Below are 17,166 nucleotides of genomic sequence, written 5' to 3'. Positions count from 1 at the left end.
CTGTGATCTGCAGTGAATCTATGAGATAAGAAGAGACTTTGCAGAACAAAAGGAAGCAAAATTCATATGCATCAAGATAAACAGGTTAAAAAAAAGAAAAAAGAGTGGAGTCAAAGGTTATAGATATGAATGACAGTAAGTGATTGTGTGCCTTCCTGGCAGGATCAAAGTCCCTACCCAGGAAAAAACAGGGGTCCTTGTACAGCGACTTGCAGATGGAGTTTCAATTGAGATGGCCTCTGAAACACTATACAACAGTTCCTCAACAGGTGAAAGCTTATAATATTGTATTAATTCCTACACGGTTTTTAAAATAAGCTTAAAACCTAACATACTTAAAAGTGTACCTGCCCATAATTTTAGAAGTGGCAAGTATTGACAGCATTGCCACGGAGGATAAGGACCAAAAATTCTTCACATATTTTGCAAATAAGCACATAAGAATGCAGAATAAGTGAAAGCTGCATCTTTTAGTTTTCACATTTTTGATGGTAGAAGAGGTATTTAAACTCAGAAAACTACACCGCTTCCACTGTAATTTTGCCACTGACAAAAACTAGAACTAGAGCTAAGAGTGTTTAAGAGCCGGGTTTGATGAAAAACTATTACATCAGGCTGTAAAATGAGATCACATTCGTCTATTTCAGTAATGAAATGAAAAAGTAAGTCATTCTCATTTTTTGAAGTTATATTGAACTTCTAGAGGTATTTCCATGCAATCTTGTCTCCTTCAGTGCCATCTAGTGGAATTAATGTGAAATATCACGGCCATGCACAGAAGATATACAAAAGTACCACAGCTCACTAAACAGCTCTATATTTTCAGGAGGTGCTGTTCATACCAGGTAAATTGTAGGTTGTCAGGGATATTGCTATAACAATAATGAAAAACAGAGCCATGATTTTCAATAGCAATAATTCAAATTAGATTTGACATTGGTGCCTGAAGTTTCAGGAAAGCTCCCTATATCATTTCTAAAATAGTTATTTGTGGCTGCAAAATATGTAGTACATACCAAATTTATACTGGTACTGCATGGTATAAAGATTTAATAGCATCCATTTGTGTAATGCAGCTATCCACTGCCCAAGCCAATAAAGTATTAGTTGTAATTTTTCTCCAAGGCATGAATAGTTCGACTGAAGGAGCAAGGGTAACCAGATTTACAGGTGCTTACACTCTCAATAATGCAGGTATTTTTAAAACATAATCACATATAACTATATTGCATTAGGGGTGAATGTGTGGGTGTGGTTGTTTATATGGATGTGCACACGTGTATGTATGCAAATGGAGATGCACACATAAATAAAAGTTTAGTGTAAATGTTATCAGCTCATTATAAATTCTTTTTTTCAGATGAAGTCTTCTTGCGCATTTAGATTCTTCTTGAATCACAATGAACTCCCACCAATATTTGCATTATGATTCTTTATGCTGTTTTCTGGCTTTTTCCAACTCGAGGGCAGAGCGGTCTGCCAAAGGCCTAAGGCTTACTATCTAAAAACTCATTACAGTGGTTTCACAAGATGGATTTCTGCAAACAAACGGGTTCTATTTCTTTTGGTTCTTTATAGCACACAGAAAAGACAAGAAAACACCAAAACACCTTATACAATGTTAGAAAGGGAGAGTATTTTCTTCCTGTTACTCCAGTAGATGCTTACTGCAATGGAAAAAAAAATCAATTGAAATGCTAATGTCTCTGTGCACACAGAGTTTTCCCTTTCCCTTCTCTAGGTCTCTGTTCAAATCTCAATGGTTCCTCTCTCAATGCTCTGCTTCCCATCACTGCTTGTCCCTAGGCCCAGAGTCGAGAGTTGATTCTGTCTTTTTCTGCTCTACCATACCTTCTGGTTTCCTCACTGGCCTCTACATCTATTCACTCATTCCTCTCAGTTCTAGGCTGCTGGCATACAGTCCCCCTCATCTATATGTACTTGTCCCACTGCCTTTAACTCATCTTCATTCATTTCTCCTTGAGAATTCAGTTCCTCCCTCACCTAGTTCCAGCGCCTGGTTCCTATTTCTCACAGGTTAACCTTTTCTCCCTCCTAGCAATTTCAATCTCACCATATCCTGCACATCAATACTTAGTACTTCTCTCCCCTCAGACAGGCCTTGTTCTCTCACCACTCCCATCTGACACACTCAAGCACCAGTGAAGAAACAGCAGCTTTTTGGGAGCACAGGCATATTCTCTGTAGCCCCACATCCAGTCCCAGTTACATACCAGTCCACTGTGGCAAACAGAGGACTCTTTCGTGCCCCTGCAAGCTCGTAAGTTGAGTACGCTCAACTGCAGTAGCAAGAGTGATGAGGGTCCATTCTAAGTCAGGAATGTAGAAAATTATTTTCCCCAAAGGCTTATAAATTTTGCCAAGCGTATTCAGAAGATCAGACACTCTCCACATCAACCCCCCCAAATTCAGGTTTTCATGACAAATTCCAAATCTGTTCCAGAGCACAAAGACATTTAAGCTCTTCAAAGATCACCACAATATTTTAACCTAGACAAAGCAATTTTTTTTCCTCTACCTTTGTTCTTAGATCATGTTTTCTATCTGGAAAGTCATCCTAAGCTTCCACTCATAGCATGGAAATTTTCATGGCAAGCAGTGGATGTTTTGCAAGTTGTATGCTTTAATTTAACAAACTCACATAATGGGAAATAACTGACAACCCTATGGTAGGCATTGCTATAATTTCAAGTGTAACATACTACTAAATGCAAAATAGTACTTTAAGCTAGTAGTAAAAGCACAGGTGTAAATGAAAATGATTCAGCTCTTCGTTTTTACCTTTAGTTTTATCCACTGTAACTTCAGTAAGTTTTCCTCAGCAGAGAGGTCCCAGGAGAGTGGGTGGCTTTGTAATCCAGAGATGCTTACAGTAGTACAACTGCAGTGAAATAAAAACACAGATTTACTCTACCTTTCCTCACAATTGCAGGCTTACATAGTCATTAATGCTCTTTTACCATTAAAAGGGCTGTTTTGAATGGTTGTATCTAACACACTTCCACAACCTCAGGTAATTAGATCAGAAGGCAAATGTGCAGTGCTACATCCCCTGCCTCACCAAACAGTAATGACAGGTTACCTTTGCACACGCAGACATGCCGCTGTGGAAGTGCTGTCCCTGGCCAGTCTAAGAGACCTTCAACACTCTGCTCCAGCAGAACAAGCTGCATTCCTAATGAACACAAGCCAGGGTTTGCAAGTGCTTACTTATTACAAGGAACAACCTACAGATGGTCTTCAGAGGATTTACTGGCCTGGCCAGCAAGGTCCCATTGACATTACCCTTCTATGGCAATAACTCGGAGTTTTATCTTTAGCGTTGCTGTGATGTTAAGGGTACGCTTCTCATATTAAGCTGAATAACGAGTGTCACTATATATTAACCTTAACTGCACCGAACATAATTGAACTCACTGGGGCTGCTGCCCTCTGTGTTTCAGCAGGACTCAACTCTGGAAAAATAATAATTCACTAGTTTACAAAGGCAGAAATAAACTTTATTATACAGCAAGTGCAGGTGCAATACTGTGATTATAGATGCTGGCATGACTCACCTTGAGATTTTAGTTGTATCTTGCCAAAAGAAGCTATTATCAAGCCCCAAATGACTCTAACAACACTACTATCAATGTGGTATTTAGAAGATCCTTCCCCAGTGGGAACAAAAACATCTCTTTTCTTCCAATCTTAAAATTAAATGCACAGTATTAGCACCATCAATGAGGTGTTTAACTTCAAAATTGCCTTTCCTGGTGAGAGCAAAAACACTACTTGTTTCCTTTTTTAAAATTAACAGCAGTGTTTTTCTCTCTTTGCTACTAAACGCACTTTTTTTAATCAACCCGCGACACAGTATGTGTCTAGTTCTCAGAGAGCACCACAGGTAGACAACTATGTGTCTGCATGGGCACGTGCATGACATTCCATGCTCTGGGGCTGGGATCTGGCCTGTTTCCAGCATGACACCAGTACTTGGTTGCCTTTGTCCCAAGAAAAAGGCTATGTTGATTCATAAGGAGTGTTAATTGACTACAAATTAAGAGCACAACGTGCCAGAAAGGCACCAGACCCTGGAAGATGCTCGCTACAGCCAAAAACTTTTTGTGGCACAGAAGTGTGTAGGATTCTGACTTCTCTAGCTACCATCTGTGGTTGTGTTCACCCATATCATCAGAGGGCAAAGAAGCATCTTCACAAGTTGGGCAAGAAAATGTTGTTCTAATCAGTTCTTGAGTCACTCTAGTACCAGATAATGTGTCAGGCCTTGTAGCTGTACTGGGTCTTCAATACTCCCCAGAAGGATGCCTTTGGAAGGGCCCAGGTCTCACAGGTGAGACAATATTACCTTACATGCATGGTGTGACCAAGAGCAGACACAAAACTCTAAGCCATGGAGGGCTATCTCTGATGTTTGGCACCAGGAGGCATCATTTTGCCAGCAACCCTGGAAATACCATTTCTGGGATCCCTCTGAGCGTGTGGCATTGCCCCTTATCACTGTCTAGAGTCCAATTCACCCAAACCGCTACTCTTAAGCAGTAAGTTACCAACTTGGCATGGGCTGGCCCTCAGTAGTTTCACTTGGCAGCCGAGTTGGCTGTGGAGCGTTCAAGGTTGCGCTGCGTGCTCTGCTACTGTCAGAAGATGACCAGTAATTCAGCTGCATCTGCCCAGGCCTGTTTGAATTCCTGCCATCCCTGAAGGGCAGCCCTCAAGCCTGGGCCGAGCCCTAGCTGTGTTTGTTAGAAAGAGGACTGGTTCCTTTGAGAGTGTGACCAGAAAGGCCAGCAGCACAGATCATCTCAGCTGGAGCGTGCTCTCAGACCTGTTTGCCAGGGATTCCATTCACCTTTGCCTTTCAGTGGCTATATCAACCTTGAAGTCAAGAATCATGGTAGCATGGAGTCAGAGGCGTAGGAGACAGGCCCACCCCATCTCTAGATGGAAACCCCTGTGTGACAGACTGCATCCTTCAGCTATTTCAGGCTATACTGCCAGACAACCCACACACGGGACTGATTATCATTGGGATACAGATGAGTGGCACCACACCGGTGATGACCACAGTGCTGTTTCTGAACATCCTGACATTGTTTCTGAACAAACCCATGGCAGTGAGTCACCCACACCAGAAAGAACATAACTCGCTGCCCTTTTCTTGCTCTTTTTGTCAGGTCCTTGCATGCTCATGACCATTTGTTTGCTCTTGGCCGCCAATTATGCACAAGAGAACACTGGGTGGGCTAACCAAAAGAACGAAGGAAATGCACTTCCCCTCAGACAATGGGTACTGAGAAAAAATTCATTAATTTTTCTGGCACTAGTCCTAAAGGCACCACCTCAGCAGGCTGAAGCTCAGAGTACCGCTGCAAGACACTCGTTGCTTTGCCACACAGAATTCTCCAATTATTTCTGAATAAATTCTGGGCTAAGCTTTTCCCATGTAAAGAAAGCGTACAGAATTGCACAAGAAGTTGTGTGAACTCTTCACAAACAGAAGCCTCCACACTTCGCACATTTCATTTATTGAGGGTTTCTCCAAAATGCTGCAACAACTCACCTCGCCACTACCTCCCAAAGAAGGGAAAAACACCAGCTGATGCTTGGCACTCATGCCAATGACGCCTCTTCTCCCCCGAAAAGCTGAAAGAAGAGGGAGAAACGCCACTCTGACAAACTCAAGAGCGGAGGGCTGCGGACAAAGAGCTCTTCAGAAGCAAAAGTTCCTGGAAGCAGGAACCTGCTCGAATGCATCCACCCTTTTTATTAAAAAGCACACGTTTCAGCCGCAGCACAACGAAAGGAAACGAAAGTAAAACTCGCCGCCACAGCGCCCTCAAGAGGACGGAGGAGGCAGGAGCCCCGCCCCTCACTGCTCCCCTCGCAGCCCCGCCCACGCGGCGCCGCGGCCGTTAGAGCCGTTGGGGCGGGGCTGCCCCTCGCGCCGCAACGCAGCCTGGGGCGGGCCGCGCGCCGGCTGTGAGGTCATCGCGCGCGGCCGGAAGGGGCGAGCGGCAGCCGAGCCGTTGTTCCGCTGCGGGGCCTGGCGAGGCGAGCGGGCGGGGCGGAGCGGGCCCCGCGCGGGCGGAAGGAGCGGCCATGGTGGGCAAGACGGCGGCCGAGCCCCTGGGGCGGACGGCGGAAGAGGTGGCTTGGGCGGAGGCGCTGCGCGGGGCCTGCGAGCCCGAGCACCACTGGCGGTACCGGCGCGAGTTCCTGCTGCGCAATGTGGGCGAGCCGCCGGCGGCGGGCAGCGCCGAGCTGCGGCGCCTCGTCTCTCTCTCCATGGTGTGGGCCAATCACGTCTTCCTGGGCTGTCGGTGAGTGCGCGGCGGGCGTGCGGGAGGGGGCGGCCGGCTGGCTGGCGGCTGACGGCGCTCCTCCCCCTGCTCTCCGCCCCCCCTCCCGTCCTGCTCTCGCCCCTGCAGGTACCCGCCTCAGGTAACGGAGAAGGTGCTAGAAATGGCCGAAGGCATCCAAGTGACCGGCGCGCCCATCCGCACCACGAGAGATGAACTGGTTGCCAAGGTGAAGAAAAGAGGCATATCAAGTAGCAATGGTTAGCAGATCATAGCTGTGACAATACATAGGAGTCTAGATCATGCTTGTGTTGAATGTGCTAGCTTTGCCTCGGGTCAAGAAAGTAACGGAACAACTGACTTTTAAAACTCCTTAATTTTTTCCCCTATTTTTTTTTTTTTTGCTCGTCGATGCCTTTAAAATAGATGTAATGCATATATATTCTGCTGGCAATATCAAGCTCTTTTGATGGCAGTAATGTTCTTGAACTTCTACAGCTGTTGCCGACTCTTAACGTAACGTAGGTGGTTGTGCTGTAGCTTAAATGTATTCTTGTCTGCCTGGTGCTAACAGCAAAGTAACACTGCGGCTTGTGAGAAAATTAAGTCTTTTGTTTCTCAAAAGAAATCCTAAAGTGGTATTTTAAATATGCGTTCATGATGTTACTAGACAAACTAGATTTATTTTTAAGGTCAGATAATCTGTTAAATCTACTTTAGTCATTTTTGCTTTGGCCTGCAAGAGTACAAATACATATGGCCCTTCAGATCTCAAACCAACAACTGAAGTCTAGTATACGGGCGCTTTTTTATTTTTGCTAAACAAATGTTAAAATGTTTTGAAATAGTAGGTTGCACTTCCAGATTTTTGTGTCAAAAAATACTAAAATATTCTGAAACAATATATTAATATTTGAAATTGCAGTTCAAGGTGTATTCCTAATATATAATTTGAATATTCAGGGGGATAACTGCTGGAGTTTTTAGAAAATAAGATAAATCGCTTCACAGTGCAGAAACCCAAAGAGGATAACATACCTACCTTGTTTTGCAGAAGGGATAGAGGAGCCTGCCAAGAAGCGAGCTGTTGAGAAGTGCAAAGATTCTAAGGACACTGGACAAAATGTGAAAACAACCAAGGCAGAAGCCCCTATGGAAACACAAAGCACGTTGCCCAAAAAGGAGGAAAAAGATACTAGCAAAGGTTCAGAAAGCTCCCTGTCGACTTGCAGTTCAAATAAAGAAGCATTCACCGCATCAATCACAAAAACAGAAGAAAAGCCTACTAATGCTGAACATACTGTCGAGCAAAGCCCAGCTCCATCTTCATCTGAAAAAGAGGCAGGAGAGAATCCATCTAAAGAAGGCAAGTGTGAAAATGTGCCATCACCTGAAAAAACTACATTAAGTTCAGGGCCCCCAGCTGCTGCCCCGCAGGCGGCAGCGGTGCCACCGGCTGCCACCAACAGCACCCCTCAGGCAGCGGTGCCACCGGCTGCCACTGACAGCTCCCCGCAGGCAGCAGAGGTGCCACCAGCTGCCACCAACAGCACCCCGCAGGCAGCAGCGGTGCCACTGACTGCTGCCAGCAGTGCTCCACAGGCGACAGTGGTGCCAGTGACCCTTACCAAGAGCGCCCCACAGGTGGCATCAGCGCCACCAGCTGCTGCCAAGAGCGCCGCGCAGGTAGCAGCGGTGCCAGTGACCGTTACCAAGAGCACGACACAAACAAGTGCTGTGTTGCTGTCCTCCAAAGCCCAAGTGAGTGGTCTATCATCCGTGTCCAAGAGCGGCGCCCAGGCGGGCACCTCACTGCTGCTGGCCCCCAAGGGCAGTGCTCAGGCAGGCACCTCTCTGCTGCTGGCACCGAAGAGCAGCACCCAGGTGGGCACCTCGCTGCTGCTGGCTTCTAAGGGCAGTGCCAAAGCAGGCTCCTCGCTCCTGGCCTCCAAGAGCAGCGCAGAGGTGGCTGCCTCGTTGCTGGCTGCACGGAGCGGCACGCAGCAGGGTGCCTCACTGCTGACATCCAAGAGCAGCGCTCAGGCGGCGGCATCGCTGCTGGCTGCTCGGAGTGGTGCGCAGCAAGGTCCCTCCCGCAGTGGGGCTCAGGCCACCAAGAGTTCATCGCAGCTTGCTTCCAAGAGTGGTTCACAGGCCAATGAAGGCCCTGCTAAGGCCTTGTGCAAACCGTTAACCAGTGAAGACGCAAAGGAAAGACAGCCTTTTTTCAACAGACTGTATAAGGCTGTAGCCTGGAAACTGGTCGCTGTGGGAGGCTTCAGTCCTAATGTAAATCACGCGGAACTTCTTAACTCATCTATTCAGTCTGTAAAAGCTACGTTAGATGTTGCTTTCGTTCCCCTGAAGGAACTTGCAGACTTACCTCAAAATAAGAGCTCTCTGGAAAATATAGTTTGTGAACTGAGGTGCAAGTCTGTGTATTTGGGTACTGGCTGTGGTAAAAGTATGGAAAACGCCAAAGCAGTTGCTTCAAGAGAAGCTTTGAAATTATTCCTCAAGAAGAAAGTTATTGTGAAGATATGTAAAAGGAAGTATAAAGGTAGTGAAATTGAAGATCTGGTACTTCTGGATGAAGAATCAAAACCTTCAAATTTACCTCCAGCTTTATTAAATCCTCGAGAGATCATATAAGGGGAGAATCACTGTACTGTGTATAGTATTTCAACACAAGGACTGAAGGTTAATTTTGTACTTTAAAAATGTAGGCTTCCAGATATTTTGTATTTCTTTCTCAGTTTTGCAAGATGACTCTATTTCTTTCACATGGTAGCAATTGTATGAAACTTGTTAGAGATGACAAGTGTGGATTTAAAAGGTATGCCTTAATACATGGCACACTAGTGTGCTGTTTTATTTGCAAAATAGTCTACCTAATTCTTCTATTTTTAATTAACTGGTTAAGGTACAACTTGCTGTTTAAAACCTGACAGTTTTGTAATTACTATGATACGGTGGCAGTGTGCTCAGTTGTCTGCCATGTCTTTTTTAGCCACATAGGAGTGTGTACGTAGGGACCATAATACTTGAATGATTGAAAGTTGTTTAGAAACTTCAGTCAAGAAGTTGAGTCATCCATTTCAGATGTATTGTTCATAGTGTTCACTGTTGCTGTTATTAGGAGAGAAAAGGGTTGGTTGACTATTTCTGTGAGACCTTGTAAAATTTGCAATGTAAATGACACCCTGATCTGATTTAGTGTTACACTAGCAGTTTAGATCCCATTTAACGTTACACTAGCAAATAACCAATTAGCAGTCAAGTCACAGCTACTTCAGCCACTATAATTCTGTAAGTAGATCTAATTTATATTGTGAAAAATCCTTTGCAGTTTTTTCAAATAAACATGGATTTCTATACTAAGCATATTTGACTGCTACTAAAACAATAAAATCTCTGGGATGTGCGTTTATAGTACTTTCTTATAGCTATTAATTACTCTAGCCATTTCAATAACTGTGTGACACCTTCAGAGAAGCTTTACTTTGGGCAGTGTCAAGGTGTAATCCTGCTAGGCTGAGTTGTTTTCTTGGGATGAGTAATTTCAATACTGTAAAACTGAGTGGACCTATACAATAATCGATGGTGCTTTTCTAAGACTTACTAAAAAGTAGATGGGCAAAAACAAGCTGCTGCTGTCTTCTAGAACAACGGTGCCAAATATTCGCTCTGAGCCCCTTGCTACTTCTTTTTAAGTGGTGTTCACAATGGTTTGAAGCAAAGCAGGAGATTTACTTTGTTTTCGGTGTTCTGGAAATACCTGCACAAATCACATGTTCTAATTTATTGGTTAATGATGTGTAATTGTAAAAGCATTATGTCTTCAGTGTTGTTTTGGACTAATCTTGTCTAATTACAGTAGTTAGTACCATTTAGTGGTGACGTGGCACTTGATTGACAGATTTACTGATTGAGTACTGCGGGAGCAAGTAGGGATTCCTGGGATCTCAGCAGTAAACGTGTCCACTTAGATACTTTGAGTTCTTTTATGATGTTGGGACTAAAACACTACAGCTTGTGCTGTGCTGGATGTGACGCTGAGCAGCAGTGGCTGCCCAGCTTCCAGAACCAGATGTTGTGCTCTGGGTGGCCAGTTCAGCCCTGCTTCCAGCTGGGCCTGGTGCTGCTGGGCCCTTGGCCGGCCTTACCTTGAGGCGGTTTTCTCAGGAGTTCCCCACGCGTTTCTGGACTGTGACCCACAGTTTGGGTCACAGCCTGTTACATTGTTTCCTGCATGGTGCCAGATTGACTTGGTGCTTGCTTCTGGCGCTGGGACTTCAGGGGCTGCAATAGCAGTGTCAAGAAGCCTTGCTAGGGTGGAGATACCGAGTGGCTGTGAGGGGAGTCCTGCACCCTCATCTTCGGTGAGCTCCGGCTGCAAATGGCAGCGTGTCGCAATGGGATGGTCCACATTGCTCGTATAGAGTGAAGCCGACCTCGAGGGGTGACTGTGGAGGGCTGAGGTTCTTGATGAGTCTGAGCAAAAACTTAGTACTTTAATTTTTGAGTGTTGTTCCTCTTAGGTGTTTGGTTGTGATTCATTAAAAGAGGAGCCTGGGGCTACTCTTAGAGAAACTCTGCAAGTCCAAGTGTGGTATTTTTATTTTACATTCTGCGGGGGACGTAGCTAAACGCGTAGGTTATAACACGAGCAAACAAGCGTTAGGGTTGAGAATTTACCAACGCGACATTTGGCGCTGAACCACCAACACTACACAAACGCCTGAGGGGAGGCTGCGCAGCCGCACTGTGCGGCCACAGCCGGCTGCGCGTGCGCTGTCCGCCTCGGGGCGGGGCGGCGGCGAGCTGATCTGCATGAAGTACCCACGGGGCGCTGCGCGGCACGGCCGTGCCCGTACTGTCCTGCTGCGGCCGATACCGCGGCTGAGTCGCGGCCGGGAGGCTTTTCTATCAGTGCACTGTTTTCTGGGGCCGGAAAACGGGACAAAGTGGGTAGCGAACACGTCTCACTCTAACCTAGGAAGGTCGCCTGTATCCGGAGTGATAAAATATACTGGTGGTGACGGTTTTAGCGGGATGTTCTGAAGACCTGCTCTCTAGGCCACGCACGGAGGACGCCTGTTCCTCGAGGGCCGCGCGCCCGCCTAGGGGAAAGTCCCCGGACCGCCGGCAGAGAGTGCCGCGCGCCGCCGGCGCCCGCCCCGCCCCGCAGCCCACGCACGCCGCCGAGACGCCCCCGGGCCGAGCGGGTGAGCGCGGGGCGGGCCCTCGTCACGGCCACAGACACGCAGGTAGTGCGCAGGCGAGCCCCGCGCGTCGGGGCCGCAGCACCAACAGAACGGGGCTCACTCTCAGGCCATCCCCTTTTGCTAAGCCGTCGCTGCCTGGCGTCAGGCGCTCCTCCGCGAAAAGCCGACAGCGCCTGCCCAGCCGAGCGGGGCGGGTGCTGGAGCCGAGAGCTGCTCCGTGCGCAAACACCTGCGGCGGCACCGGGGCCTCTCGCGGCTTGGGAGCAAGGCGGCCGAGCCGTCCTGCCGCTCAAAATACTCGCGTGTCCTGCTCTCTGTTCTGCTGAAATTCTCCACGTGATCGAGTAGAAAAACAGATATTTAAAATCCTGTCTGTATCACCTATCTGTATCTTTCAAAAACGCTATCCAAAAGCCCGTCCCCGAAGAAACAACTGATCTGGGGCGCAGCTGTGTATAACTGTTTTGTTGCTGAGAAACTGTAACGAAATCCCAGCGTCCTAGTTCTGCTTTCCAAAAAAGATGTCTCCAAAGCTCTGCGAAGCCGGCACCGGGGCAGCTGTCAGCCCTCTGCAGCAGGAGGAAGCTGAAGCTGTGCAGCGACTTGTGGGTGCATTTCGTCTGGGCACCCTAGAGGTTGCGCTCCAGGATCATAACAACTTGGGCTGCTTTTCTCTGTGTGGAAGCAAAATCCTATCACTTGTAAATGGCGGGAAATGCTGCTCTTCAGATTTCTTAAGAGGAGATAATGCATCGGAGATGAAACTTGACTTGAGGTGGCAGTGGCAGAGATGGCCTAGTGGTCCCGAGACGTAGGGAGAAAGTGTACGTTTCAAGAGTTTGGTACCATCTCCCCATTCGACTCAACAGATCCATGCCCCAGCTTTCTAAGTTGCAAACAGAAGAGAAAACAACAGCAGTAACTGCTCTGCAGAAGACGTTTTTTAGCTTTTCTGCTTAAATGTGCATTTTTGGAATGTTGTGCATTACACAGCATGCCGCTCTTCATCCACTTAACGACAGTTAACTTGTATTTGTGTGCCTTCCAGGTGGTTCCCCTACCGCCACAAAGGTACCTCCACTATAAGTCAGATATCCTCGTTACTCCTGGACCCAGCCCTGCCCCCATCCTAAATCTGGAGCCAGAAAGGATCAGTGTTTAGGCTACGAATAACTTCATTTCTCGCACACACCTAAAATCATGATTTGGCCAGACCTGATTACGGGAGGACAGTTGTCCGTGTCACATTGCTAATGTAAACTTTTGTCAGTTCTTGAAAAAATTGTCTATCAATCACACGTTACTTGCACAGAACAATACCCACTTTTAGTAATTTGAAGTAAATGGTGGCACTGAAAATCTGCATAGCAGTAGCACCTCTAAGAAACACGCAGCACTTGCGCCTTGGTGCAACAAAGTTATTCTGAGTATATGACATTACTCTTGGGTACTATTTGTTTGCAGTGACTTTTCAGATGCACAAGAGATAAATCATTTGTACTAGCTTTGGTTAAGTAGAATTCAAAGAGAAAACAAATCCACAATGGGAAGGAAATGAAATGAAACTTCCTCCTGGTTGGCACGGAGTTTTAATGAAGTATGACAGAACTCTTTACAATTCTTCAGGGGAATTCTGTAGCATCTGAAATTCGTAACTGGTAACTATGGGCACGTAATTACCCAATTTCAGCATACAGAATGGAATTCATTTTGCTGACATCTGTGACAGTAGACCTGCACTCCCCTTATAGTCAGTGGAGACATTTTTAGGGCAAGACATGTTTACAGTGGATTACTCCCACTTTTATTTCCCGATGTGGAAAGGAAAACATCCACATACACAACAGCATTACAAATGCCTTAAGCCAGGCTTTCAGCAGGTGACTGGTGGTGATTCAAGCGCATAAACTCTATTATTTTATAGTTTTATTCACTATCTTTTAAAATGTTTTTCCTAGCATAGTATTAATTAACCATGGTACTAAGCGATACATCAGCAGAGTAACATTGTATGTTGAGAAATCCTTGAATGCATCCTGGTAATCAACTCTTAACAGTCTTAATTAATAGTCTACAGTCTAAATGGAACTACCTGATCAACTACTGAAACTTCCTGCAGGTGTGCTGGGGGCTCTCATTTCACAAACTTGATGGTAGAGGCGTGATTTGTGCATTTGATCCTCACAAGAGAAAGAAATAAGAATGGTTCTCACATGACCTATGCTGTGTAGCAGAATCACAGAAATACAGTATGGCATCAGCACGTAGCTTATGTAAGAACACATGAAAAATCCTTTGCTTATCCTTGGCAGTAAGGGCTCTGCTCTTTTCCATCAGTCAGCCAGACCCTTCTGTTGACTTGAACGGAGGAGGATCAAGCTTCAGGCCTCAAGTAATACAATAAAATGATTGTGACGTCTTTGCATGAGACTAACTCATTACCACTCCTCACCTGGCTTCCCTGAACTACACCTGGATACTTTCCAAGACTTTTGGCATAGTCACACTGGAGCAAAAAAGTAAATCCATCAACTGTATATGCTTTAAAACAGTAAATAAGGTGGAAGAGTCATGTGAAAGCTGTTTCTATGGGAGGAAAAAAGAGACATGTTAGTTCAGCTATGGCTGGACGTGTCTACGTTCTATATGATGGGGGAAGTACCCCTCTCAGAGAAGCAAAAGCTCCTGTTTCACGTGGATTTAGCTGTCAGCCAGAACAATCTCTCAGGCAGGACTCCAGAAGCTGAGGTCAGAGTCCTGCCCTTGCAGACCATTTCCTGACTCCTGACCCTCCTGAGCTCCAAGTGTTTTTAAGAGATGTACTGGTTTAGTTTATCACCTTATCCAAATGATCTGATGTTTAGTCAATGTCTAAATTTAGATGTCTTACACTTGTGTAAGTGAAAGAGAAAAATAAGAATGGTTGCTTCAGCATGATTTGTATTCCACCAGACAAATGAAGCCTAATTATTAAGGAAGATCAAAAATGACAAACCTGACATTACAGGGAAGTGTATTTTTTGGATGAGCCGATGTCAGAGAACTTGTTCAAGAATAAGTTACCTGGACAAACACACTATCTCTGTAGCCCCGGAAAGAGCAGCCTCTTCCTCAATTATCCACTATACAGAGGCCACCTTTGGCCTTTCCATATGAACTTTCTATGGCCTATTGCTTTTTGCAGCTGATTTTTCAAATAGCCCATCTGGCTTGCACTCATTCTTTCTTTTCTTTTGCGTTTCTTTCCTTAGTATCTTGGACAGTTATTCTTCCCCTGGAAACCAGATAAGTGTTCCTACTATCACATACAATCAAAATCAATTCTGATCCTTCTGCTTAGAAGCACCCTGCCATCACCTTTTGAGCATTTCCACTAAATGCTAGGTGTGTCCTTCACAACTGCAATCCCTCATTAGACTTGTCTTCATCAATAATGCTGCTTTTTCTTATTATTTTTCATAGGCTGAAATGCTTCCTAGGCTTTTCAGTGGAAAAGTGAAAAAAATGTAACCAACTTGTGCACTATTAGGTGACAGGAACCAGCTGTGATTTGAGGACATAAAGTCAGGATGACAAAAGATGGAATAGAGGCAAAACTGCAAATGGGGAAAATAATGTTTAGATTAAATACCTGAAAATATTTTATCATAGTAAATCTATAACGTGATGAAATAATCTTTCACAAGAGGAATACTCAGACAAGGACTCTTAAAAATAGACTGGGAAATGACAAAGGAACAAAGCTGTCATTTTCTCTATGAAAAGTGGGGATAGTTTAGAGACATACAAACAAACTGAATATATTATTATTTTGTGTTATTTAGTCTTGGAAGACAACCATTTGAGCAGGCTTTTTCAAGATAACTTAATGACATCTCTGATACCATTGTGAATGCTGACAGTTCTCCACTTAGTGGAGAGGGTTAGGGTACACTTACATGATCTTTCTGCTTGACCATCTCTTCAAGTAGCAAAGTTTTCCTAGAACCTACCATCCTCTACCATGCCCGTTCTTATCTCCAGATTATCCTCACAGTCATCAAAAGAACAGATGAAGTCAGGTCATAGGGGCTATCAAGCTGCAACACAGAATCTGGTATTAAAATTCTCAAGCGCTTGCTACTAGCCACTTCATGGCATTATCAAACCAGAGAATTCAGCCTGCTCTTCTGGATTTCCTGTCCCGCTCCAGGCTTCAAGCATGCGGCAAGCTGAGGCTTCTTTTTCCTGGGGAGAGCTGGTCTACCGTAACTGATGCATTCTTAGACTGCTCAAAATTAAATCTTTACTTTAGCGTTCAAATAGCAGCAAACAACATTTTCATTCAGGAAATGCTAGCTGATCTCCACTGTACCTTAGATACGGCTTCCCACATAGTGACAAACAGCCACTTTTTAGCACAGAAACCACCAGCAGCGTATTTTACAAGTTACTCTAAAATTACTTTCTCAGGCTTTTTTTTCCTTTTTACCAATGCTGCTTACATAATTTGTCAGAAAAAAAGCAGTCAAAAGTGAAGCCAAAATGTTGTTTTTAATTAACATGTAATTGTAATTAACATTGAATTTTAAATAACACTTTTTAATTAGCATTTTTGCTTTACTTCTCTGCTGTGTAGCAGAAATCTGTTTCTCAGTTTTATTTCCTCATAACACAGCAGAACGCGACAACCATTCAAACTTACTGCTGCCCTTAAAAGAGGCAACATCCTTCTAAAGCCTTTTGTGTCACTGATATTAATCCAGCTGCTTCTGCTCTGGTACGTAAGTCACGCCCTCTGCCTGGGCAGTGTTATTGGTTGGTACTACAGGGAAGGATTCGGTCACTCAGCTTTCAGGTACTCGGAAGCGACAGCAATGAACACCACGCGGTACAGTGTCAGCACTGTGCACTTAATGGGAGGGAAGGCACCTAGGGTACTTTCATTTCCTGAATTTATTGGTGCAAAAATGAGACAAAGAGCATAAAACGATGCAGAGCTTCCTCCTGACCAGTTGAAAGCAGAGAGGTTCAACACACTCACTGTCGTAGGGCTAAGTGGGGGCCCTCTCGCACGGGCCGCGTCCTCCCAGCACCGCCGCGCCCGTTGAGGATCCCGCGCCTCAACGCCCCCACAACGGCCGCCCGCCCACACGCGGCGATGCCAGGGCGCCTGGGGAGGGGCGGGGCGAGCCGCCGCCTCACAGCCGTCCGGCCGCGCGCCGCCATGGGGCCGCGGGGTGCCGAGAGCCAGCCGGCAGGTACCTCCGTCCGGCAGCGATCCCGCGCTGCTCCCAGCGGAGTCGGCGCTCGGCCCGCGGCGGAGCGGGCGGAGAAAAGGAGAGCGCATTGGCCTTTAAGGGAGGCCCCGCCCCTGCAGTATGTCCCGCCCCCTCCCGCCCGCCGGACCAATAGGAGCGCGCGAGAGAGGAAGGCGGGAGAATGCGAACCCCTCGCAGCGCCTCTAGCCGCGCCTTATAAGGGCAGGGCCTCGCGCATGCGCGTAGCTAGGCGATCAGGGGCGGGGGCTCCAAGTGGGTTTTGCTTCGGCGGCGGCGGCCGTTCCGCAGGGGTGGGAAGGGGCGCGGGACCCCGCGGCGGGGCGGGCCAGCCCGGCCCAGAAGCGCACTCACTTC

General features: G+C 46.2%; 1 protein-coding gene and 1 long non-coding RNA gene across 2 annotated transcripts in view; one reads left to right on the top strand and one right to left on the bottom strand.

Annotated features, from left to right (window-relative positions):
- LOC110398413 overlaps positions 1–5,968 on the bottom strand; it is a 38,672-nt gene extending 32,704 nt beyond the window's left edge. Inside the window, exons 1-2 of the long non-coding RNA XR_002438370.1 lie at positions 5,585–5,968; positions 2,803–2,902 (exon numbers count right to left, since the gene is read on the bottom strand). This is a non-coding gene — a long non-coding RNA (uncharacterized LOC110398413). The remainder of the gene's footprint in view (positions 1–2,802; positions 2,903–5,584) is intronic.
- Positions 6,008–9,758, top strand: CDKN2AIP (CDKN2A interacting protein). The gene is made up of 3 exons (XM_021396040.1): positions 6,008–6,344; positions 6,453–6,583; positions 7,378–9,758. The coding sequence occupies exons 1-3, from the start codon at positions 6,124–6,126 to the stop codon at positions 8,973–8,975; spliced, it is 1,950 nt and encodes a 649-aa protein (XP_021251715.1). The 5' UTR covers positions 6,008–6,123; the 3' UTR covers positions 8,976–9,758.

This window comes from Numida meleagris, chromosome 4, assembly GCF_002078875.1.
Source record: "Numida meleagris isolate 19003 breed g44 Domestic line chromosome 4, NumMel1.0, whole genome shotgun sequence".
Classification (NCBI taxonomy): Eukaryota; Metazoa; Chordata; class Aves; order Galliformes; family Numididae; genus Numida; species Numida meleagris.
Note: the sequence above shows the minus strand (reverse complement) of the source record. Positions and strands in the feature narration are given on the sequence as shown.